At 34.5% G+C, this 27,455-nt stretch overlaps 1 protein-coding gene across 1 annotated transcript in view; it reads right to left on the bottom strand.

Annotated features, from left to right (window-relative positions):
• Nucleotides 1-358: 358 nt before the first annotated feature.
• The window catches only part of LOC150110208 (Y+L amino acid transporter 2-like), a 78,995-nt gene continuing 51,898 nt past the window's right edge, over nt 359-27,455 (bottom strand). The window contains exons 9-10 of the mRNA XM_090392204.1: nt 19,060-19,237; nt 359-1,190 (exon numbers count right to left, since the gene is read on the bottom strand). Coding sequence (XP_090248330.1) covers nt 1,126-1,190; nt 19,060-19,237 — 243 coding nt within the window. The 3' untranslated portion in view covers nt 359-1,125. The remainder of the gene's footprint in view (nt 1,191-19,059; nt 19,238-27,455) is intronic.

The raw sequence follows: 27,455 nt of genomic DNA, 5'->3' as shown, positions 1-27,455 counted from the left end.
TGGTGTTCTTTATCTGTCATAATTTTTAATGTATGTTGTACCAGTTAACATCCTCTGAACTACAATAAATTTTACACTGAATATCACAAACTTGTGATATGCATTTCATTCATTCTGAAAACTGAAAGAATTGCAATATTTACAATTTTTGAAGCACAAACTAAAGACATTAACAATAAAAAAAATATTTATAATTACTATACAAACAATAAATAATTTCATGATAAAGAAATTGCAGTTGTATAAAAATACAAAATAAAACAAAACTAAATAATTAAAATACATTGAGATTTCAACCATTTTCCATAAAATAAATTATAAACTGCAGATTTTTTTCTTATTGGTTTAAATAGAAAGAATTAGTTGTCTCAGATTTTAAAAGATAAACTTAGAAGAAATAAGAGAATAATTTATTTCTCTTGCTTTTAAATTTAGCACATAATTCTTGACATATGATCAATGCATATGCTTGTCATCACCATTAAAAATTCCTATTAGAATTTGAAGTCAAAACTAGAATTAAAATTAATGTATAAAATCACATAAGGAGAAGATGAATACATTTTAACACTTGGTCCCAAATATAACTATTTATATTTTAAGGAATATGATGAAAAACATAATGAAATAAAGCAAAATTTAATTTGAATAAATATGCAAGAATAATATCTGAATTTGTGTCCACACAAAATCAAAGAGAAATAAATAAGTGAACATAATTTACATCCAATTAAGTAACAATTCATAATTATAGGATACACTAAGAAAGTACTCAATTTCTCTGCAAATACTTAATTTTTTGATCTGGTTGATGTGGCAAATAAAGACAGATTTGCTAAAAATTATATTTTAACTCAATGAATGAAAGAATCCAATGTGAATATAATCTACAAACAATTATTTTCATTTATCAAATATTTTTGTATCTTACTTCAAAAAAAAATTAAATTATATATTCAAGTATATAGTTATCAATTACAATCTGTAATGGAATTTTCTTACTCTTCTTTCTTTTCTTTTTTTGTGGCCACAAACCATTTCAGATATTCTACACTTATTTCTACACGTGTATTATACAACCATTTTATACTTTCATTCAGAATGGTCCTGGTTAATTTGCTTTTTCTATCGAATTTTTCCTTCTTGTGGTGCACTTAAGAGTATTTTTTGGATAAAGTTTGTAAATATACCTGAAGAAAAAGTTAAATGGATACATGTTAATACAAGAATAAGAAATATCAGCAAATATTTCTCTTAAACTATGCAACAGCAAAAAATTACAATGCATACTCTCAATTACCCGGGTGCAATTATCAGTGCATGATTCTTACTTTAATTTACCAAGATTATATAAATTATTAAAAATAAATTTTAAAAACTAAAAAATAATTGTAAAACAAGTACACTCATAGTGCCATTGAAAAAAATTATGGAGCAAAGCATAGTACCCTTCAATTGGAAAACACCCAAATTTGATTCTTATCACAGTGAAAAGAATCTCTTTGTGGACATTTTCAAATAAAGGTAAGTTGAGCAATCTTATGGAGATGGGCAGAGGGGTTCCCATCCCCTGGAAACTTTTTTTTCATCTCATATACAAGCAAATCAGTCACAGAATTCACACAACTTACAGACAAAAATATACTATTCATAGGCAGTAGATGGTATCGTGTGTGTATAGTTAATGTTGCAGACAGAAGATATGTTGCACTGAGTAGAGTGCATCCACTCAGTACAACCAATTTCAAGACACTCCACTCATTGGAAGTGCCATGTAATAATAATGGTTAGCACTTGAAATACTTGTGTTTTGAAGAATATTTTTTTCTGTGTATAATGATTCTTAATCCTACCATCAAGAAACTGAAAAATTACAATTACAGATTACATTGGTTATAGAATCCACTCAAGTTTCTCTATAAATTTTGAGATCTGTTTTACACTTATCTAGAATACTGTATCAAGTTCAGCATATCCATGTTTTTCAATTATCCATACAACCATCAGCCCAGATAATTTAGAATATGCTGTAACAAACAAAATATAACAGATTGATATAGTAAACCAAAGGTAATAACAATTTTGGACTGTCTGAAAAGATTAAATTTCATTTGTTTTTACTGCTATTACTTCAGTCATCCTACACCAAGATAATTACAGCAAAACCTCAAGAACAAGACTACATTATTATTATCACCCCAAGACCTCATGGAGTCAAAGACTCATCTGGGAGGTCCTTTTGTCTCACACACACACACACACAGCTCATCATACTGTGTCTTAAACACACTCAAACTCCTTGCAGACACCACACTCTCAGGCAAGGCATTCCAATCATTTATAACTCTACATGAAAAAACTTGCCTCTCACTCCCCTACTCACACCCTCTTTATACAGTTTCAAGGGATGACCTCTGGTTCTCCCCTGATCTCCCACTATTTTCTGTAGAACTTCTCCAGCATTGATCCTATAACAACCTCTTACCAACTTGTAGGTCTCTATCATATCTCCCTCTCTTCCTCCTGTCCACCAGACTCTGCAAATTACATCTTCTCAATCTTTCCTCATACTGGACATTCCAGAGGTCAGAAACTACCTTAGTCAGTCACCTTTGGACCCTTTCCAACATCTCTTCATCCTTCTGAAAACCAGGCGACCAAATCTGGGCACAATAGTCCAATGTGTGGCCTAATCAAAGCCTTATACAACGGAACAAGAATCTCCCTACTTCTACACGTGAGTGTCCTCCACATCATTCCCAGAAGCCTTTGTCTTGTCTTCACAATTATGACTATGTGTCCCCTAAATTTTAGATCCTTATCCACTATCACCCCTAGATCTCTTATTTCCTCCACTTCCAACAATATATCCTCACCAAGCATAAATTCTGCATCTCATCTTTGTTTTCCAAATTTTAAAACCTTACATTTTGCAACATTGAAATCACATCCCCATTTCAGTGCCCAATCACTGAATTTATTCAAGTCTTCTTGTAAGGCCACAACATCTTCACTACTCTTCATGGTTCATCCCAACTTTGCATCATCGCAAACAACTGAATATCTCCATCCAAATCACAAGTTAAATAGTAATGGCCCTAAAACAGACCCCTGAGGCACTCCACTAGTGACTTTCCTTTTCCTGGATATAGCTCCCCCATACACAACTTGTTGATAACTATCAGATAGCCAGTCTCCAATCCAGTGCACTAATCTAATATCCAAACCCCATCTGCTCTAGTTTGACTGTCAACTTATCATGAGGTATTCTATCAAAAGCCTTTGCGAAATCCAAGTATATTACTGTGTATCCTTCTCCTCTGTCCAAGGAAGCAGTCACTTTATTGTAATAAGTAAGTAGATTACTAAAACATGACCTCCCTTTAGCAAGTTCATGATGTCCATCAAAGATAATACCATTGTTGTCAACCCAACCCTGGATCCTAGTTCTCAGAAGTTTCTCCAACAACTTAACCACAACACCTGACACACAGACCTATAGTTTGATACTTGAGTTCGATCACCTCCTTTATGAAGTGGCACAATCTTGTCCTACTTCCACTCCTTAGGAACTTGACCGAGTGCAAGACTCATATTAAAAAAATATGTCCAGGCAGGTGTCAACTCTCTGGCACATTCCTTCAGAATACGTGGTGATATATTATCTAGTCCCACAGCCTTATTAACACCTAGTTTACTCAACTCCCCCCATACACCTCTTGCTCACTCACAGTCAGTCTCTCCTCCCCATCATCAACTGCTCTCAATCTCTCCATGAAATCACATTCACAAGATTGAAAGACCTTTATCAACTGCTCATTAAGTATCTCCACCACACATTCCGCAACAGCTGTCTTGATACAATTTTCTCCAATCAATGTCATCCTTCAATAATCATTTTTTTTTTTTTTTTTGCTGGCTACATATCAAAAGAACTCCTAAGGATTCTTTTTGGCTTCATTAGCTAGCTGTTGTTCATACCTCTCTTTAGCTACCCTCACCAACCAAGTCACCCTCCTTGCCTGGTCTTTGTAGACCTCATGGAATTGGTTATTTCCACTTCTCTTATGCTGCCTCCACAATGCCCTTTTTTCTCTATATCACATGCTTAATCTCTTTATTCATCCATCTCACACCTACCTTATTTAACCTTCTCACACTTGGAATACATTTAGATATTGCATCTACTAGAGAGTTTTTGAAAATCCTCCAAGTTGCATTGATCTCTTTTCCAGCTAACTCCTCATTTCATGCTACACCCGCAAGCTGTCTCCTGGGCTCTTCATACCCCCCACCCCCTGTAGTTCCACATATACCCTTTTCTCACAGAGGTCCCCACACTGCTGGAAACCACCAAGGTAATCACCTCACGGTCACCACATTACAAGATTATATAATCAAATTCAATTTTCATAACTCATGAGGTGTTGCACTACTAAGGATATACTTCAGTATATTTTGGTAGCTCCTGTTATAGTAATGGCTGCTTTAAGTCCTTATTTTAATGAAAGATATATAAATATTTCATCATACTGCATGTGTTGATTTTTCAGCCAACAGAGAATACAATTTGGCTGACTAAGTCTTGGATTTTCAGCTTCTCCTCTTTCATTCCATATCTAAGTAGAGGACTAGACAACATTAGGTCAGAAGCACTAGCTAGTTCTCCAACCGGAAATTTATTACACTATCTAGTCTCAACCATTAAGTGATTCCAAATCAAGAATTCTGTAGTGAATTCAAGTTAAGTAAGCACTGAAAGAATAAGAAATCACGGAAGTAAATCAGCACGTGCAAGTTTAGCTACTTGTGTGTAAAAGTAGCTAAACAGAAGCCATGAAAAATATAAAAAAGAAATATTGGAAGGGATGGAAAGGGTTATGGAGGGCTACTGAAAAAGCCTGGAAATAGAGTCATCATAAAAGGGATTAAAAATACTACTGTGACTAAAAATGTTTTGGGTATCTGTACTTAGAAAAATTAAATGGCATAACTAGTGACAGAACAGTAAGAGGAAATGCCATTTAAAACCTGAAATATGAAGACAGCAAGTATTTAAAAAAATACTTGCTGTCTTCATAATCAATCTATGTTCAAATATGGAGAGAAGTTTTGCAACAATACTGAATAGTTAAGAGAACTTGGTTAGGAAGTTGAATTCCAGCTTGCTGGAGTAGAACCCTCATTTGGCCTAAACAGAACTTCCTACAAGTTCTGTTTAGGCCAAATAAGGATTGAGAGGAATAAGATTTTTACTAGCAAGGATAGTAAGCCTAATTGCGCCTCAGAAAATAATTCTGGCAGTGACTCACTGCCAGAATTATTTTCTGATTTAGCAACAACAAAAATCAGCAAGATAGACATACCATCTTCCGTATCATCATCTTCCTTATACCCTCTTTTACTTTGCGGTGTCGAGGGTTCATTGATCATCGGACCTAACTCCGTTTACAGGATAAGGTGGTCAGCCTTATACCCCGGTGTATCCTATGGCCTGTAGTGTTGAGTTCTCAAGGCCAGTTTGCCTGCTTTGCGGGATGAAAAACCCCAGAATAAACTGGGGAAAAAACCCTGCTGTCCACGCCCAAGACTGGCTAACTTGGCTATGGCTGAGGAAGATCCTTCAGCTCCTCACGTCACCGACGGGAATCGAACCTAGGACACTCCTTCTCCAGGAATATGGTTGTGAAGCGCATAGCCACTAGGCTAACCATGCGAACTTTGTAAAAAAATAAAAAGATTCAAATGCTGTATCAAAGCTGAGGGAGAATATATTGATTGAAATAAATGATTTGAATAATTATAATTGGCTTGTGTTTTATTTTCTATCAAAAGTTCGGTTTCTTTTTGAACAGAGGGTGTATATATGATCCTAATAGCACATTAATTTTTAACCTAAATGCTCTTGTGAGTACACATGAAAAGATACTATTCTCCACAGGCTTACATTTGAATTTTCCATTATTTGTTTGTTAACAGTGATGCTAGATTATAAAAAAAAAAATCAAAATATTTATATCAATTTTTGCTTTAAACTTCTTTACTATGGATATATGTTCTTTTTATTCATGGATTTTACAACACCATTATTCCATCAAAGAGCCAACTGTGATGACATCCTTTGGTTGGCATCATCTCTCCAGTGCTGCAACCTTATCTTGAACAAGGACATTATGATGGCTTTAGGTAAGAGGAAGCCAATGTCACATGGAGGTGGTGCAAAACAAATGAGCCACACAGCACATCAAATACAGGAGATTATGTAGATAGAATTAACTATCACATCATTACTGAAATATTTTTACTATAATCACTAAACTTAAAATATGTAGGAAGGTGGAGTGGGGCATATAAAATTTGGAAATTTAAGCTATAAGTAATTTAATCAAAAGTATGAGATTTTCTTACTTCATCACATGCTAGTTTTTCCAAAAATAATTGGGGAAGTTTGATGACAGCTAAATACACTACAATTCCTTTAACTTTTCAACCTCACTCTCTCTCTCTCTCTCTCTCTCCAACCCCCACATACTGTTTATCTGGCTGAGAGACAGTATGTGGGTGTTGTTTAATCATGGACAAGTTTTCATCAAAACAACATGAAAATTCCCAAAGCTGTCATTTACAGCCTCCATAAAGTTCGTTTTTAATTGCAATTCTAAAGAATTCTATATGACTATTCTTTTAGTATATGTCCAAATTAAATATTCATAGGCAGCTTAAGATGCAACAACAAACTAGCCTTTCTTAATGCTAGTGAGATATATCTTGCATACTCATCTCTATGAATAACTATATGCTATCAAAATGATTTTCTTATGGAGATGAGATTTCTTTTCATAGCTATTTTGTAATGACTACTAAACATCACACACTTATCAACATTTTATGCATGTCATAACAGGTATAACTTCATAATTACTTATGAAGTGGTGTCATAAGATCATAAAATTCCTGACATGTACCCACAAGGGGAGAGGGGTGTAAAGGATATTATGATAGTACTACATGAAAAACTTACATCATTACTAACTTCCTATTAACAATTATCCTCTAAATCAATCTGTTATCTGTCAAGACTCCAACATTACCGGATCTTATATTTCTGTCTTCTAAGGCACTTTTTACTGTATCAATCAATGTATATCTTGGTCTTCCTCTGAGTGTCTTTCCGGTCAACCTGGCAGAGAACACTTGTTTTGCTAATCTTTCCTCTCCCATTCTGTTTAAGTGACCTATCACCTGAGATTAGCTCTGCTGACACATTCCTGGATGCTAACATTGTCAAGTTCTTTCCTAATCTCGTTTTTAATATGATATTGCTATTCATACCATCTGTTCATGCCCCCAATCTTTCTAAAGACTCGCATTCTGTGGTCTCTAGTCTTTGATCAAGTGTTTTATTCCTAACCCACCTCTCAGATCCATAAGTTTAAATTGGCTTGAACATCGTCTTATATGCATCTAATTTAGTGTTTTAACTAATTTCTCTCTTATTCTACACAAATTTATTCACTTGATTCCTACCATACTAGCTTTGTTGATTTTGTTGTCTATTTCCATATTTAATTTACCATCTTCACTAAAAATTGTGCCTAAGTAGCTGAAATGTTTTACTTGTTCTATAAGTGATCCATTCACAATGCAGTTGATATTTTCAATGCTTCTGCCTATTTTCATTGCTGATTTTCATACCAAATTTATTACAACAGTTTAGTCAGGGAATCTTGCAGAAAGAGTATCATATCATCTGAATAAAGTAAACAGCTGAGATTAACATCTTCAATTTTGATATTAGGTTTAATAATGCTTTCCTTCATAATATGATCCATATAGATAATGAATAACAGAAGTGATAATGTACATCCCTGTCTGACACCAGATTTAACATCAAACCATCTTCCTATAATTCCTTCAATTCTAACTGCTGACTTACAACTCTTGTGAAGAACAAGCTGGATTCAGGCCAAACAGGATCAGATCTTCACTTTACAACAAATAGCTGAGAAAGCATGGGAATATAACAAAGATCTGTATGTAAGTTTTGTAGATCTGGAAAAGGCATATGACAAGATGCCAAGAGAGAAGCTATTCAATACGCTACAGTTATATGGTGTCAATGAAGCATTATAACAAGCAATACATAGTCTTTATTAAAGTTGTAAGTCAGCAGTTAGAATTGAAGGAAATACAGGAAGATGGTTTAATGTTAAATCTGGTGTCAGTTAAGGATGTACATTATCCCCTCTGTTATTCATTATATGGATAATGAATAAAAGCATTAAAAAAGACAAAAGACAATGAAAATAGACAGAAACATCGAAAATATCAACTACTACATTGTGAATGGAGAACCTATAGAACAAGTTAAACATTTTAGCTATAGTGTATATGGAAATAGACAATAGAATCAACGAAGCTGGTATGGTAGGAAGTCAACTAAATAAATTTATATGGAATAAAAAATAAATTAGTCTTCATTCATCATCTTCATCATCAAATTCCTGACATGTACCCTCAAGGGGTGTACAGGATATGATAGTACTATATGAAAAATTTACATCATTACTAACTTCCTATCTACAATTTTCCTACAAATCAGTCTGTTACTTGTCAAGACTCCAACATTATCAGATCTTATATTTCTATCGTCTAAGGCACTTTGTACTGTATCAATCCACCTATATCTTGGTCTTCCTCTGGGTCGTTATGCTGCCATCGATGATATTGCCATCAATGCCATCTGTTCACACCTCTAATCTTTCTCAGGACTCTCATATCTGTGGTCTCTAGTCTTGGGTCAAGTGTTTTACTTCTGACCCAGCTCTCAGATCCATAAGTTAAAACTGGTTCGAACATTGTCTTGTATACAGCTAATTTAGTGTTCTGACTAATTTCTCTCTTGTTCCATATGAATTTATTCAATTGACTGCCTACTATACCAGCTTTGTTGATTCCGTTGTCTATTTCCATATTTAATTTACCATCTTCAATAAAAAATCGTGCCTAAGTAGCTGAAATGTTTTACTTTTTCCACACGTTCTCCATTCACAACACAGTTGACATTTTCAATGAATCTGCCTATTTTCATTGTCTTTGTCTTTTTAATGCTGACCTTTATACCATATCTATTACAAGTTATTCAATTTAGTCAGGGAATCTTGCAATCTTTATTTAGGAGTATAACATCGCCCGCATAAAGCAAAGAGCTGACATTAACATCTCCAATTCTGATATGTTTAATACCGCCTTCCTTCATAATGTGATCTACATAGATAATGAATAACAGAGGGGATAATGTACATCTTTGTCTCACACCAGATTTAACATTAAACCATCTTCCTGTACTTCCTTCAATTCTAACTGCTGACTTACAACTCAAATAAAGACTAAGTATTGCTTGATATAATGTCCCATTGACACCATATAACTGTAGCGTATAGAATAGAGTCTCTCTTGGCACCTTGCCATATGCCTTTTCCAAATCGACAAAACTTAAACACAGATCTTTGTTATATTCCCATGCTTTCTCAACTATTTGTCATAAAGTGAAGATCTGATCCTGACAGCCTCTATTTGGCCTGAATCCAGCTTGTTCTTCACCAAGCTTTTCTTCCACAATTTTTCTCAACCATTTCTCAAGTATACTTGCATAAATCTTACCAGGAACACTCAGTTTATGTATTCATTTTTATTCATATAAATCACAGGAAAAGCCAATGTCTTTAAACCAGAGTGCTCCTTAGAGAATATAAGTATTTGTTATGTTGTATTGATTTTTTTTCTATGTTCTTACCAGTCTTTCTATGGCATGTGTTTAGCTAGTTTTACACTATACTTAAACTTTCTTATGTTTTTCTCTGTTCTCTCAGAGCACAAGCTGACTTACTTTTGAGGAGCTCTTGAATGTGATTTTTCTTTTCCTTGACTATCTTTAACTTCCTGAGTTCACCGAGGAGCTCTGCATTTTCTATCTTTGCAGAAAATACAACATGCTGCCTCTCCAGCTGAATTGACTAATATTTTCTTGAACCTGCCATTGAATCTCCAAGGTTTGGTTCTTGTTTTCAAATTGTTTAATTTTTTCTTGAATAATATTTGTGTATTTGAATCTATAGCTCACCTCTTAAAGCTGCTCAACTTTGAATCATTTTAAAACTTTCTTTCACACTTTTCCTTTCAATATGATGTTGAATTTTATACTGCTCAAAAATACTCTATTTTAAATCTTATGTATATTCTGTATCCTGAACCAGCAAAAAGATATTGCTATCAGCAAATCACATTGTCAATGCAGCGTTTATTATTTCGTATGTCTTCTCTCCATGTGAATTTGTAATCATCTTTATGTTGGAAAATGGTATTACTTTGTCAAAACACTAAATTAGCTGTATGCAAAACAGTGTTTGAGCCAATTTTAACTTATGGATCTGAGAGCTGGGTCAGAAGTAAAACTTTATGTAGCTTAGAAATACCAAAGCGCTTTACATCGATTTTTACAGAGGTCAAGTCTCACGAGACTGTTACAAAAATAACTTTGTTTGTCAATGTATTTTATGGTAAATAACCCTATTTTGGAATGTCAAAAACAAAGGCAATGCTTTGCCTTTGTTTAAACTATGTACATAGCTATGTATAAGTGCACAAGAAAGTTGTTTACGATTAAGTGTATGAGAAAGTTGTTTACGAGTTCTGCGCACAAACCTTCAAAGTTAGTATCAAAGAGATCTGCTAGGTTCAGACAAGTTTCCGCTGCCCAACAAGATAAGAAAAAAAGAGTGCACGGAGGAGATGAAGAACGGGTCGGCTTTAACAAAAGATCAAGGAGATGTGCCAATTTCATCGAGGGTTACAACCCTTGGTGCAAGGTCCTGGAGAACAGGAAATAAGAAGGGACTGAGCCGAACATCTTGAAGGAAGAGGAGGCCCAGTTACCAGAGGGAAGAGTCAAGGCATAGTTACCAGGAGGAGGAGGAGGAGCAAACCAGAGGCAGTCAGAATCCAGAGAACCAGACGTTACGTCGAACCCATGCCAGACCCGAGCAAAGTGTCGGTTGGATGTCCTTTTGCTGAGGAAGGTCAACCAAAGCCAAGGGCCGCAGAGCAACCTTCAGGCCCGTATGCTGAAACTTCTTGCATGAACTCTTTGAGTACCGGGGAAACTGTAGAAAGATCCACCATGATCTCAATTAGATGCGCCCTGAAGCAAGACTCTTCAGATGGAAGCCTAAGGCCCAAGATGAAAGAAAACACATAGAGACTTTAGTGCATGACCCTTGAAACAGTGTGTGCTACAGCCGCAGTAAGTTTGCTCCATCTTTTGTTGTACAGTACTTTTGTAATCTAGGAGATATGTTATAGATGGATTGATAAGAAATAGTAATAAGACGTATCTATAAGAGAGTCTTCTGATTTGTTATTAATTGGAATATAATTTGTGAGATAACTTGGCATAGCTAGCTAACCTCTTTGTGAGTAAATTGGTTTCGGTAATTTTGATTTGATACGCAGAAAAGTAATAGAGTAAATATATTGTATAGTTATTTAGTGTTGAAAAGCAAAAGTTTGTTTCTTTATACTAAAAGTCTAAAGGATAGATAGAGAGAGTAACCTCCCTATCCCTTATTTAATGTACTTTGTTATTAATTAATGTAAATAAATGTGTTTTAATTATATGTCAATAGAGTTCTGCCTAATATTTTATTTTACAATGCACTGTTTCGAAAAAAATCAGGCTTGTGAGTGGGAAACAACTAAGGCATTAAAAGCGCAGTTTAAGTACTTAAGAAAAACTACTGTTTATATAAACTTTGTTGAAGGAATTTACGCTAGTAAGAGAGAGAAATCTACCGGTCGATTTACTGAGTCTTGTGCTGATATTGATATACTGGTGGCGGAGTCTAAATAAATAAATTTTCCAGTGTTCTTAGGCATACGACTAGTAAATACGAAAGGTGGATAAGTACGCAATAGAATAAGAAAGAAAGGTTACGAGAGAAAAAGCATGCACTGCTAATTAGAATAAAGATATTACAATAGCACAATAATCAAGCAGGCTCATAAATAGCAATTAATAAACACCGTTACACACTTAACCAAAGACTAGAGACCACAGATATGAGAGTCCTGAGAAAGATTAGGGGCATGAACAGATGGCATCAATGACAATATTGTATTAAAAATGATGATATTAGGAAAGAACTTGACATTGTCAGCATCCAGGAATGCGTTAGCAGAGCTAATCTCGGGTGGTATGGTCACTTAAACAGAACGGGAGAGGAAAGATTAGCGAAACAAGCGTTCTCTGCCAGGTTGGCAGGAAAAAGACACCCCTGTACACCCTTTGAAGGTACATGGCAGGAATTTGATGATGATGACTTATAACAAATCTACAAAACTTAAATACAGATCTTTGTTATATTCCCACAATTTCTCAACTATTTGTTGTAAAGTGAAAATCTGATCATGATAGCCTCTATTTGGCCTGAATCCAGCTTCTTTCCACAATCTTTCTCAACCATTTCTCAAGTATAGTTGATAAATTTTACCAGGGACAATCAATAGGGAAATACCTATGCATTCTCAGATATTCAGTTTTATTTTCCTTTTTATATATGGGTACTATGAGAGCTCTACTCCAATCGTCTGGAATTAGTCTCTCTGTCCAGGCCTTCTGAACTCTACAGTGCAGTCACTGCAAGACTTTTATACCTCCATACTTGAGCATTTCTGGTTGAATATCATCTACTCTCCAGCTGCCTTTCGGCATTTCAGGCTTTTGATGGCTTTTTCTACTTCTAATATAGATATGTATTCCTGATTGCATGCCTAGTCAGTGTTTTTTACCACTGTGCTGTCACTGATTGTTTCATTTAGCAATTTTTTGAAGTCAATTACTCCATACTTTTTCTCCAGTTTTCATGTCACCTTTATCATTTCTAATTCCTTTTACAGCACTCTCCTCCATTTCTGAGCTTCTTCACCAACCTCCAGAATACCTTACTGATATTTATTTTCTATGTTCTTACCAAGGTCTTCCCATGACTTTTGTTTAGCTAGTTTTACACAGTGTTTAGCTTTCTTACCTTTGTCTCTATTTCTCTAAGAGCACAAGCTGACTTATTTACCAAGAACTTTGGATAAGGCTTTTTTCTTTTCCTTCACTGCCTCTTTAACTTGAAACATTTGTTTATAAAACTAGACTATTGAATGACACAAACGTACAATGGCTATATATGAACAAAGAATTAACCAATATCTAGATAAAATAAAACAAAATGAAATAGAAATAGAATGGATTAATATAAAAACGATACTAAATGCAGCAGCAAATGAAAGCTTAGGAAAGACTAAAAAATTCAATGAAAGCAAAAAACTGAAGATCTGGGATGATATAATCAAAGAAATAATCAAAAAGAAAAAAAGAAGCCTATCACAAATGGTTAAGCAGTAAAAGATTAGAAGATGAAATAGAATATAAAAGAATAAGAGCCATAGCTAAAAGAGAAGTCAGAAAAAGACAGAATCATGGAACAAATTTATTTCTAATTTATAACATGATTCATATAAAATAAGACCATGTATATAAGATTTTGAAACACTTAAATACAGATACTAAAGAAAATATAAAATTAAACACTGAATTGAAATTAGAAGAATTTCAGAATTTCTGTACAAAATTGTGGACAGATAAATATTAAAAAAGACAACTGGCAAACAATTAATGAAAATGAAAAGGAAATAACTAAAGAAGAATTAGAAATCAGCCTGAAAGAAACAAGAAATGGAAAATCACCTGGAGAAGATAAACTAGGTTCAGAACTATATAAATATGCAGGAACAAGATTCAAAGAAAGACTCTTATTATTTTTAAATAAAATTTATTCAACTGGTATCTCCCCAATAGAATGGAAAAAAGCAATTGTGATTCCTATTTTTACAAAAGGTAACAGAGATGACCCTAAAAACTATAGAGGTATCAGTATACTAAATTCCTGTTACAAAATATATAGCAGAATCTCAAATAGCAAACTAATGAAATATTCCAAAAACTTTATTTTAGAAGTACAGAATGGATTTAGAAAAGGACGATCATGTATAGACCCGGCCTTTCGCCTAAAATTAATAATAGAGAAAAGAAGAGAATACAATTTAGAAACACATGTTGCATTTATTGACTTTGAAAAAGCATTTGACAAAGTTAAAATAAACATATTATTTAACATATTAAAAGAAAGACAAATACCAAATAATATCCTAAAAGCTATCGCAAGTATATATGAAAATAATCAAATACAAATAAGATTAAGTCACGAGCTATCATATACGAGAGAGATAAACAAAGGGGTCCAACAGGGATGTCCCCTCTCAGCAACTCTTTTTAATATTTACTTAAATGAAATAATAATAAAATGGAATAAAAATTTACATGAAGGAATGCAAATTGGAGCAGATGGGAATGGATATTAAATTGGTGATATGGATAGGAGAATGGCTCAGGGAGAGATACCATAAGGTGGTGTATGGGGGAGCCGAGTCCAGAATGAGGCAGGTGACCAGTGGTGTGCCTCAGGGCTCTGTGCTTGGGCCAATGTTGTTTAATTTGTATATAAATGATATAGGAAACGGCTTAAAGGGAGATATTCAGTTGTTTGCTGATGATGCAAAGTTGTGTAGTGCAATAAAAAATCAAGCTGATGTTGAAAGTTTGCAGGAGGATTTAAATAAGCTGGTAAAATGGGCAAAAGAAAATGGATGTCAGTTCAATGTGGAAAAGTGTAAAGTCATGCATTTTGGGATTAAAAGATCACCAGCTGTGTACTACATCGATGGAAAGGTACTCCAAGAGATTGATGAGGCTAGGGACTTAGGGGTATTGGTAGATAGGGAGATGAAGTTCAGAGGACACATTGCTAAGGTGTCCAAGATTGCACATAGGATTACTTGGTTGTTGAGGAACACACTGACATCCAGAGATAAGGAGGTTATTATTCCCCTTTATAAAGCATTGATACTTCCACATTTGGATTACTGTGCTCAGGTCTGGTCACCTGGATTCCTTGGAGATGAGGAGGCTGTGGAGAGGGTTCAGAGAAGAGTGACCAAGTTGGTGAGTGATATAAAAAATGCTCCCTACATTGATAGATTGAGAGCTTGTGGATTGAAGAGGTTGGTTGATAGGCAAAGAAGAGGGGATATGATAGAAACATTCAAATTACTAAAAGGTTTTTATAGGATTGATGCAGGGGAAATGTTTCAGCTGTGTGATAGTGATGGAAGAACAAGAGGTCATCTCTGGAAATTAAAGAAGAGTGTGGTTAACAAAGGTGTCAGAACAAGGTTTTTTGCCTGGAGGGTGGTGAATGAGTGGAATTCATTGCCTGACTTTGTTGTGAGCTCTTCATCTGTAAATGAATTCAAGAAGAGATATGACAGATATTGTTTTGCTAGTTTGGGTCTCCCGCGATGAGTCTACTGACTCCATGGAGATACCCGTAATAATAATAATAAATAATAATAATAATAACTTTCTCCTACAGTGAACTTAAACACTCTCCTCTTTACTGACGACCAAATAATAATTACAAATTCTAAAGATAACTTTCAGAAAGCTATTTTAGATCTAAATGAGATAGCCAAAGATTATGGTATGATAATATCAACAGAAAAATCAAAAACTATGGCCTTTAAAGGACAAGATCCAGAAAGAACTAAAATAGTAATAGATAACAAGATCTTAGAACAGGTGAATTCATTTAACTACCTAAGATGTATGATCACATATGAAAATGAAAAAGATATAAATGTAAAAATTGCAACATATTTAAAAATAACAACAGGTGTAATTAACTCTATATTTAAACCAAACCTAGTTCAAAAGCAAACCAGACTAAAAGTATGCAATACATTAGCCCTACCAGTTTTAATGTATGGAAGCGAAATGTGGACAATAAAAGAAAAAGACAAACAAAGATTAATAACAGCTGAAATGAAGTTTATGAGAAAAACTGCAAAGTATACCTATTTGATCACAAAAGGAATGAAGAAATTATGAAAGAATTAAAGCAAGAACCAGTAATAGAAAAAATTAGAAAATATAAACATAAATGGATGGAACATGTTCAAAGAATGAAAACAGAAAGATTATCAAAACAAGCCTTAAAGCACAAGCCATTAGGAAAAAGAAAACCCTGGACGTCCTCTTAAAAGATTCAACGATGACTTCTAAGGCAGGAACAGGCCATGCTAGGCGTAAATCCTTGATACGCATGATGATGCCTCTTTAACTTCCTGTGTCCAACATGGAGTTCTGATTTTTCTATCCTTGCAGACAACCTGACCACATGCCCCTCTGGCTGAATCAATCAATGTTTTCTTCAGGGCTTGTCACTGAATCTCCAAGGTTGGTTCCTGTTCTCATGCTCTTTCATTTTTTATTGAATAACGTTTGTGTATTTTAGTCGACAGTTTACAGTTGAGAGCTGCACAACTTTTATTTGCTTTAAAACTTTTTGGCATGTTCTTATTTTCAATGTGAAATTCAATTTTATCCTAATCAAGAAGACTAAACGGTGATCACTTCTAATTTCAAATCCTCTGCACACTCTAGTGTCTTGCATCAGTGAGAAAAACAACACTATCAACAATAACATAGTCAATGAGTCTTTTCTTATTCCTTGCCTCTTCTCTCCATGTGAATTTGTGCACAATTTTATGTTGGAACATTGTGTCAGTAATAAACACAATGTTTGTACACTAACCATTCAGCAACCTGGTTGGCTGAATGGTTAGTGTATCCACTCTTCAGCCAAAAGGCTGTGGGTTCAAATCCCACCGTGGGCATGGATGTTTGCGATTGTCTGTGAAAATACAAGTGGTGGTGGGCAATAGATGGTGTTGGTGTAGATGATTATGGCAGTTGCAGTTTCGTTATAGTTGGAGTAAGTGGTGGAGACTGAGAGTTGTAGAGTAGGTGCCCCCCTTAATGAGTCTTTGGACACCTTGGAGGTATCACATAATAATAATAATAACAACAACCAGTCTATGTGCTGAGCAGAAATCCAACAAGTATTTGCCATTATTATTAGCTTTGCTCTTTTCTCCAAATTATTTCTGTATGTCTAACAATCATTTCCTACTCTACTATTTAGATCTCCAACAAGGACTAACTTTTCTTTTTTTTTTTCATTGTATCAGTTGCTTTCTCTAAAGCCTCAAAAAATCCCTCCACTTCAACCTTAGAACCTTCTGTGGGACCATAGGCACAAATAAGGCTCATTGTCCAGTTTTCTATTCTGATATTTGCTCACATCACTCTATTGATGTGAGCAAATATTAGAATAGAACCATTCATGAAGATTAACCTCATATTTAGTGTTGAATACTATAGCTACTCCTTTTCCCTGAATGTTATTGCCTGAATATAACATTTTGTATTTATTACTTGGAAAGATCTCACCAGTTTTTGTCTTTCACCCCTATTATGTCGATCTGGTATTTATTCAATTATTTTGCTAGTTCCATTTCTTTGCATTCAGGCTTCTTATGTTGATGGCACCGATCTTGAACTCTGTTGATGTTGAGTTGGGGATGTGGTTTCAGGATTTGTTCTAATAGTTGACTTTTCACTGATTGCCCTGGTTCCCTGGCAAAAACAGGAATTTGATGATAATTTTTTGTTATAACCTCCCCCTTGCAAAAGGTTGTAAGCCAATAAGGATGTAGATAGTGTGTGTGTTGGGTGCAGAAATAATTAAAGAGTTCAAGCATAGTGATGATCTTGTGTGTGACAGTAAAGACCTACAGTAATGGAGCTTTTTCATACAACCAGGTCTGATGTTAATAACATTGTCCAAATCTTCAATTTCCTTTGATGTGCCCTGTTACTAAATGGATACTACATGAATGAAAAATCTCATATTGAGCAACGAGAATCATTTACCACCTAAAGACATCCACTTATTTGAAGCCAAGCCTGCAAGTTGGAGAACAAAACAATCAGAAATCATTACTTATTATCCTGAGGCTTTGGAGTAAAAAGTTTGAGTCTAAAATACAGATTGCCTAATAATGAGTAAAAATATTCAATATTAGATGATGTTAATGGGATCCTAACAGTTTATTTTCTCATCATGAACTTCATTTTATGCGACGATTTTCATTAGCCAATACTATTATTTATTGATGCATAGTATGATAAAGTTGAATGCAGAGGGAAAGAGGAGTCCCTTTTGCTATTCCTTTGAAAAGAACAGAATTATTTAAACATACCAGGATAACTTAAGTTCCTTTTTTTTTTTTTTTTGAAAATATAATTAACCTAGCTCACTTCTGAAACTTTATGCACATTTTTAAATGCATTCCGTGGTCTAACTCAGACCCTGAGTTAGACCACAGAGTGCAAGCTTGTGAGCCTGATCATCATCTATTATTTTATAGCCTGCAAACTAAGGGTTAAGGGCCACTTTCACATCACACTCTCATGCTAACTTGGCAATGTTCTGATTGTTATGCATTTCTTAGTCACACATATCACGAGTTGTTTACGTCAGTAAATATTGTACATATTGTTTATATTCAAATTTGGCATCTCGGAAAGGGCATTTTCAAAGATGCAAAAAGACATTTTCTAAGATGTAATACCTAAAATCTTGTAACACATCAGCCTTATCTGATGAGCATTTGCAATTAATTTTGGTGATTCTGAACACAAACTATGAATTCTAGTTAAGCATAATTATGTTTCATAAAAAATAATTCCATACTTTAATTTCCCAAAAATATGTTTGCACACAATTATATTCTGTATTTTGTAATTTAAAAAATGTGGAAATTGTCTTCTGTACAGTACACGATACTCTCAAATTTACCTCTTGGCATGCAGAGTAAAATATTTTCTATCTGGCCCTGCTTAGAAAAAGTCTGCCAACTCATGACTAACTTGTATTTACTGCATTTTTGCCCTCTGCATATATATTTTGATGTTTGACAGAAAAAAAAGCCAGAACTTTATATTAAGTTATAAATTAAACTTAATCATACATGAAAAAAATTACTTACATATTGCACGTTTGTATGCTTTTGGCTTGTTCCTCCAATAGATTGTTACAAAATATACTGGAATGCCCGAGGCTGCAATTGTGATTCCCATTCCAGTTTCCCAAGGACTTACATAAAATGGAAGCGTAACAAGGAAGCCACATACCAGGAGAAAAATAATAGGTAATATCATGTTCACCTGAAAAAGAAAGAAGTCTATGATTTCTGCAACTAAATGAAGATCTCAAAATATTTGAAATCACATTTAAATATAGCTTTTTATCTAAAAATATCTCATTTTGAAAGATCTCCCTCTCTCTTTCTTGGATATACATGTGTAGAGGCTTAAGTGCTGTGAGGACATCATGTTGGAAGCTTAATGGATTTTTTTACAACACTCAAAAAGAATTAAAATAGAATTTAATACTTCCTATATTTCGTCCTAGTCACTAGGATATCTACGGGGATTATGAAAACAATTAATGTAACATGCACACAAAAACTTGCAATACTAAGCCCAACCACGTGGGTGACACTAGAGTCCTATCTAGGTGGAGCGCCCTCTAAGGGCGGTAGTAGGTGGCCTGGAATGTAAGGTGGGACCTCTGGTGATGAGTGTTTCCCAAATCTTCGGAAGCTTAATGCAACCGTATTTATTAAGATTTGGTTGGTTTCTGAGAACTGCTGCTGCTTCTAAGAAAAGTCTCTCTTTCTTGAATTTGCTGTGGTGGAGCATGGTGGTTTTCTTCCATGATACTCTGTGGGTGGTGTCCAAAACATGGTCAGCCAAGCCTGAATGGCCATAGTTGTGTTTAACAATGTAAGACTTGTGTTCCTCCAGGCAGATGGATGCTGATCTGCCTGTCTGTCCAAAGTACGCCAGCTTACAGGAACAGGGAACTTTGTAAACTCCAGGCAGAGAAAGAGAGAGAGGCGGGAGCTGTGTACGTTGTACTTTTTTAGTATCTTGGCTTCCGAAGTTCCACGGATGTAGGGTATGGTGATGGCATTTTTAAAATCTTGTTGACGAGAAGGACAGGGAATGGGGGAGGAAGTGATTATTTTTTTGATACTTTGTTCGCTGTAGCCATTGGAGAGGAAAGTTCTGTGTATGTGGTTAAGCTCAGTAGTGAGAGCGGTTCTACTGGAACAAAGATTGTGGGCTCTCTTGGTAAGAGTTTTAATGATGCCATATTGTTGTGAAGGGTGGTGGTGGGAGAGTTTGTGAATGTATCTGCCTGTGTGTGTGGGTTTTCTGTATACAGTGAAGGCAAGTGTATCATTAGGCAGGCGTGTGACTAAGGTATCTAGGAAGGGTAAACAATTGTTCTTTTCCTTTTCCATAGTAAACTGGATTCTTGGATGTAGGCTATTGAGATGACTAAGGAAGGAGTCTAACATGTCTGGGCCATGAGGCCAAATAGAGAACACATCATCTACATATCTTAGCCTGATAGAAGGTGTGAGTGGGGCTGAGTCTATGGCTCGTTTTTCGAAATCTTCCATCTAGAAATTGGCAAGGGGGGGTGAGAAGGGAGGCCCATGGCAGTTCCCTCTATCTGGTTGTAGATTTTGTTCTTCCAAGAGAAATACCCAGAGTTGATGGCAAAGGAAAAGAGATCTAAGATGGCAGACGGAAAAACGTTTTCTAAGAGAGATAAAGTGTCAGTTAAGGGAATATTTGTAAACAAAGAGGAGATATCAAAGCTTATCAATATGTCTGTATTATTCAAGGTTAAATTTTCTGTGAGGGCTTTAAAGTGGGTCGAGTTTTTTATATAGGAAGCAGACTTACCGGTGAGGGGGGGGGGGGTCAGAGAGTTGGCCAGCTGTTTAGAAAGTCTGTAACAAGGTGCATTAGTGGTATCTACTATAGGCCTGAGTGGATCTAAACTTTAGACCTAAACTGGAATATGTAAAAAGTTACCAAAATTTTATGATTTTTTTTATATCAAATCAAAGGAAGAACTACATGTTAAAATAATATTAGTTGAATTTCATAACTTACTTCAATTATTAGATAAATTGCATTCCATTCATGAAATACAGTTTATGTAATAATTCAAAAAAATAATTCAAACTTAGCATGCTAGCAAGTGGTTAAGTCATTAAATCAGTATGCTTAGAAGTATTTGAGGTTTTTTAAGTTTATGAAAAACTAACTTGCATATTATCTGATGTGACTGCCTTATGCTACAATGTCATTTGTAACATCAACTGAATAATATGCTCATACTTCACAGTATTTTAATTACACATCTCCATCTTCAACTTGAAGAAATTAGTGGAAAATACTGGCACAGACAGGAACTAGGTTAGAGTAGAAAGAAAAGGCAATTACTGAATTACAGAAGGATAATATCAAGTAGCACAGCTCTGACTCAAGAAGAGGTAGAGTTTAAGAGAAGTGGATCTGTGAATATGTTCCTAACAAAGGTGTCTGCTTTGCTCCACTTAAGAGTGACCATGTAATCTTGATGTAGTTTGCAGATAAGAAAGGATATGTGGAATCACCATGCAGCTAATTATCAAAATCTTAGAGAGCTTGAAGCAGTACCATAGCATTAGAAGCTGCAAAAGAAAGAACTTCACAGTGCATGAGAAATTATCAAGAGACATTTCAGGAAGGCAGTGTTGAAGTACATTCCCAAAGTTAGAAAGGTATTAGGCAAGAGTTGCATAAGAAGAAAATGAGAAAGCAATATAGGAAATGTGATGAACAAGCTCATGAGTTGTGAAAGTAGGCTACAAAGAATGACTATCAATAGAAAGGCAAAATCAGATTATGAGGGAATTATATTCAGCTGAGACCGAAAAAGGTCTACATAACTGGGAAGAGACCCCCCCCCCCCCGTGTTCTATTACAAGGTATTAATTTAGATGTTAAGCAAACAAGGAGGATTACCTGGTAATATGGAACTTCTCAAAGTGTATTCTTCTATAGTGGTTGAAACTATATGACAGAAACATCAGTTATATAGCAATAGTTTGTCATGCTGCTCTGTTTTTGTCAGAGTAAGGTGAAACATTAGGCACCATAAACAACCTCAAGAGACGTGAAGACTGATACTTCTTACATTGTTTGTGCTTATGGAAATGCACCAACAATGTGATGAAGCTGACAGAAGAATCACAGAAATACCATAATAGCATAAATTCTAGAAAAAAACAGGTAAAGGAGGGAATAACTACATTGTTCAAATTAAAACATAAGATAAACATTGTAAATGTAAACCAATTACAGGCAGATCGAAAAAAAAATTAAAATTTTAAATTGGACAAAACTTTCTTTGTGTCTGTGGTTCCACAGGAGATTCTAGCAGAGAAATTTTATAAATCAGAATGGTCAGCTGACAGAAAACAAAGAAAAAGCAGATTCTTTTTGAAGATATAAACAGCTGAGTAGGAAATGAATTCCAGACATAGTAATATCTTGAAAATTTGGAGAAAAGGACAAAACTAACAATAATAATGATATTAAGTACCTGGTAAATTTCTGCTCAGGAAATTAAATAGCTATTACTAACACCAAATTTCGACACAGTGTTGCATATATTCAGATGATGGAAAGTAAAATAAGGAAGACTGATAGTATGTACTTCAGATTCAAGATAACAAAAGTATACAGGGTATTTTAAATAGGAAGTGACTGGACTACTACCTAGTAGTATTGATGAGGATAAACTACTATCACACTGAAAAGCAAAAACGAATCCTTAAGTTCTAAAAAGAATCAGTCAAAAAACTCATATGAAATGTAGACAAAAATATCACTGGAGAAAAAATGAAACTTTAAAAACAAACCAAATCTAGAGACTGGCAAACTCTAATTCAGCCATGGAAGTCTGCAGTGAAGATGCAAGAACAGAAATATACAAACTTATGTACACAAAAGTGTAAAAATGTCCATGAAAAGAAATCATACAGAAGTTCTTGTCTCTGGATAGTAAGCCAGCATGTGCTCTTAAAGAATATAGAGAAAATGTAGAAAAACTGTGTTTTTGAAGTTAGAAGATTTTGGAAAGTATACAAGTATAAAATATTTTGGAAAGCTAATAAAAAAAAAGTCTAGACATGAAGGAAAGAGTACACAAGAAATCAGACAAAGGTTATATAAAAATTGAAGATAAAATATTCTGGATGAGGAATTACTCTAAAAATTACAAGAGATAAAGCAATGGTAGTAATATCCATGAGAAAAACAATTAGAAATATATATCGATCAAGTCAAAAAGCCATCACCATGTTCTTGATATGTACACTCACAAGGAGTATAGAGGATGCTATGAGAATACCACACAATTAACTTTACACTACTAATCTCATATCAACAATTTTCCTTCAAATTAGTCTGTCACTTGTCAGCATCCAATACTCTCAGATCTAATATTTCTTCTGGAACACTGCATCAATCCATCTGGATCTTGGTCTTCCTATGAATCTTTTCCTATCATCAAACACTTGTTATGCTAACTTTCTCCCATTCCATTCTTTTAAATGACCATACATACATCTTTACATACAATTTATAAACCAAGGAGTAAGACAGGGATGCCCTCTGTCTCCAACACTTTTCAATATTACATTAATGAAATATTAACACAGTGGAACACCTTAAACAATCAAGGTATAGAAATTTCCGGAATAACAAAATGAATATTATTTCCAGATGATCGGGTAATAATATCAGATAAGGAAGACAATTTACAAAGAGCAATATATAATTTAAACATTATAGTATAACAGTTTGGAATGAAAATTTCCATAGACAAAACTAAAACAATGGCATTTTGTGGACAAACTCCAGTTAGAAGCAAAATAGTTATTAATAATAAAATAATAGAACACATAAATACTTTCAGTTATCTTGGATGAAAAAGACATAAAATTAAAAACTTCAAAATTTTTACAGATTATAGGCCTGATAAATAGAACACGCACTCAACACTAATGTAGTACAAAAAAGAAACATGCTTGAAAATATACAATACTTTAGCAGTGCCCACATTATTATATGGTGGTGAAATTTGGGCAAATAAACAAGCAAGATAAACAAAGAATAAAAACAAGTGAAATGAGATTTATGAGAACTGCAAAATACACATTATTAGATCAAAAAAGGAACGAAGACATTTTAAAAGAACTAAAAACAAAATCAATAGAAGAAAAACTAAACAATTATAAACAAAAATGGATTGAACATGTAAACCGAATTGCCAACACCTGACATCCTAGGCAAATACTAAAATATAAGGCCAATTGGAAGGAGAAGGCAAGGTAGACCTCAAAAAAGGACATTGGATGGATAATGAGACCGGAACAGACCAATATGGTCTATACCCATAACTAGTGTTATGATGATGATGACATAATACATCTGTTAGTATACAAAAATGTGTGTGAGCAATGTCAGTTCCTTCCTAATATCTTCATTTGTTATGAGTTTGCCATCAACGGCATCTGTTCACTTCCCTAGTTTTCACAGAACTCATATCTGTAGTCTCTAGTCATCAGGTGTTTTATTTCTAGCACCAACTCTCAGATTCACAAGTTATTTTCTTTATTTTCAGTAGTTATTTTCAAAACTATTTTCAACAGGGCCTTGTATACTGCCAGTTTTCTGTGTTGGCTAATTTCTATTATTCCACATAAATTTATTCAACTAGCTTCTCACCATACCAGCATTACTAATTCTATTGTCTATTTCCATATTTAATTTGCCATCTTTACTAAAAACTATGCCTAAATAGCAGAAATATTTTACTTGTTCTATAGGTTAGGTTCTCCATTGAGATGCAGTTGAAATTTTTTTATATTCCTGCTCATTTTCATTATTCTAACTTTTTTAATGCTGATTTTCATGCAAACTGTGTTGCAGCATAATTTAATTCAGTTAAAGAACCCTGAAGATTTGCACTGGATGTGTTTAGGAGTATATCATTGGCAAAAAAAAAAAGCAAAGAGCTAAGTTTGATCATTTCAATTCTGATATCAGGTTTAATGCCACATTCTTTTATGCAATCCATATAGATGAACAGAAACTATGAGAAGAAAACATGATTAAGGCAAAATAATGGGTTGTTGGGATCAGACTTTCACTTTACAACAAATAGTTGAGAAATGAAGATAATATAAAAAGGATCTCTAGATAAGTTTTTATCTGGAATAAAGCATATGATAAGGTGCCAAGAGAAATGCTTTTCATTGGTAAATGGAACATTATGCAGTGTAACACATTGTCTTATATTTGATTTTACATTAAACCATCTTTTGTACTCCTTCAATTCTTACAGCTGACTTACAGCTTGAATCTAAACTATGACAAACAGTTGAGAAATCATCATTATCAAACTCCTGACATGTACCCTCATGGGGGTGTACAAGATATGATAGTACTAGATGAAAAACTTACATCACTATTAACTTCCTATGTACAATTTTCCTCCAAATCAATCTGTTACCTATAAAGACTCCAACAGGTAAGAAATCATGGGAGTATACATAAGGTTCTCTTATTTCTGGTAATCTCACAAGAACACATACAAAGCAGTAAGAGAAAAACTATTAAAAACATTAAACTTGTAAGATCTAAATATATCCTTATACAGGAAATATACAGTTTATACTTAAGCTATTAGAACTGAAGTTCAAAGGATAGTTTGATGTTAACTTGGGTATAAGACAAGAATATTGGGCTATTTGGAGTTATGGCTGAAGCAAGCTAAGCCTATGTGGCAATGGATTTAGTTCTGTTAATTGTATATGTTCTTCTGGCCAGTTTATTTGTTTTGCTGAGTGAAAAACTCAAGTTGCCAAGAGGGAAAAATCCTGCCTCCTCTATAAGATATGTGACTGACTAATTCACCTTCAACTGAAAAGTCCTTATAAAGGTTTTTCACATTGTATAACATTTGAACTCAGGTTTTTCCAATAAAAGGGCATCATTATCAACTGAGCTATGGACTGATTGTCCTAAAATTATGAAAATAAGTCAGCTTGTGCTCTTAGAGAATACAGAGACAAATGCAAGAATGCTAAACACTGTGTAAAACTAGCTAAACAAAAGTCATGGGACGACTTTGGCAAGAATATAGAAAATAAATATCAAGAAGGTGGCAAAATATTCTGGAGGTTGTTGAAGAAGTTTAGGAATGGAGGAAAGAGTGCTGTAAAAGGAGTTAGAGATGATAAAGGTAACATGAAAATGGGAGAAAAAGATATCCTTGAAGTATGGAGTAATTACTTTCAAAAACTGCTAAATGAAACAAGCAGTGATGACAGCACAGTGGTAAAAAACACTGACCAGGCATGCTATGTCAGGAATACATATCCATACTTGAAGTAGAAAAAGCCATCAAAGGCTTGAAATGTGGAAAGGCAGCAGGGGTAGATGATATTCGACCAGAAATGCTGAAGTATGGTGGTATAAGAGTCTTACAGTGGCTGCACTGCATAGTTCAGAAAGCCTGGACAGAGGGACGAATTCCCGATGATTAAAGTAGAGCTCTCATAGTACCCATATATAAAAAGGGAAATAAAACTGAATGTGAGAATTACAGAGGTATTTCCCTACTGAGTGTTCCTGGCAAGATCTATGCAAGTATACTTGAGAAACGGTTGAGAAGAATTGTGGAAGAAAAGCTTGGTGAAGAACAAGCCGGATTCAGGCCAAATAGAGGCTGTCAGGATCAGATCTTCACTTTATGACAAATAGTAGAAAAAGCATGGGAATATAACAGAGATCGGTATTTAAGTTTTGTCGATTTGGAAAAGGCATATGACAAGGTGCCAAGAGAGAAGATATTCAATACGCTACAGTTATATGGTGTCAATGGGGCATTATATCAAGCAATACTTAGTCTTTATTTGAGTTGTAAGTCAGCAGTTAGAATTGAAGGAAGTACAGGAAGATGGTTTAATGTTAAATCTGGTGTGAGACAAGGATGTACATTATCCCCTCTGTTATTCATTATCTATATGGATCACATTATGAAGGAAAGTGGTATTAAACATGATAGCAAAACTTGAGATGTTAATGTCAGCTCTTTGCTTTATGCGGATGATGTTATACTTCTAAATAAATCCGCTACAAGTCTGCAAGATTCTCTGACTAAATGGAATAGCTGTTGTAATAGATATGGTATGAAGGTCAGCAATAAAAAGACAAAGACAATAAAAATAGGCAGAATCATTGAAAATGTCAACTGTGTTGTGAATGGAGAACCTGTGGAACAAGTGAAACATTTCAGCTACTTAGGCATGATTGTTACTGAAGATGGTAAATTAAATATAGAAATAGACAACAGAATCAGCAAAGCTGGTATGGTAGGAAGTCAATTGAATAAATTCATATGGAATAAGAGAGAAATTAGTCGGAACACTAAATTAGCTGTATACAAGACAGTGTTCAAACCAGT

Source organism: Typopeltis vanoorti, chromosome 1 (genome assembly GCF_054136105.1).
Source record: "Typopeltis vanoorti isolate ZY-2024b chromosome 1, IOZ_Tvanoo_1.0, whole genome shotgun sequence".
Classification (NCBI taxonomy): domain Eukaryota; kingdom Metazoa; phylum Arthropoda; class Arachnida; order Uropygi; family Thelyphonidae; genus Typopeltis; species Typopeltis vanoorti.
Note: the sequence above shows the minus strand (reverse complement) of the source record. Positions and strands in the feature narration are given on the sequence as shown.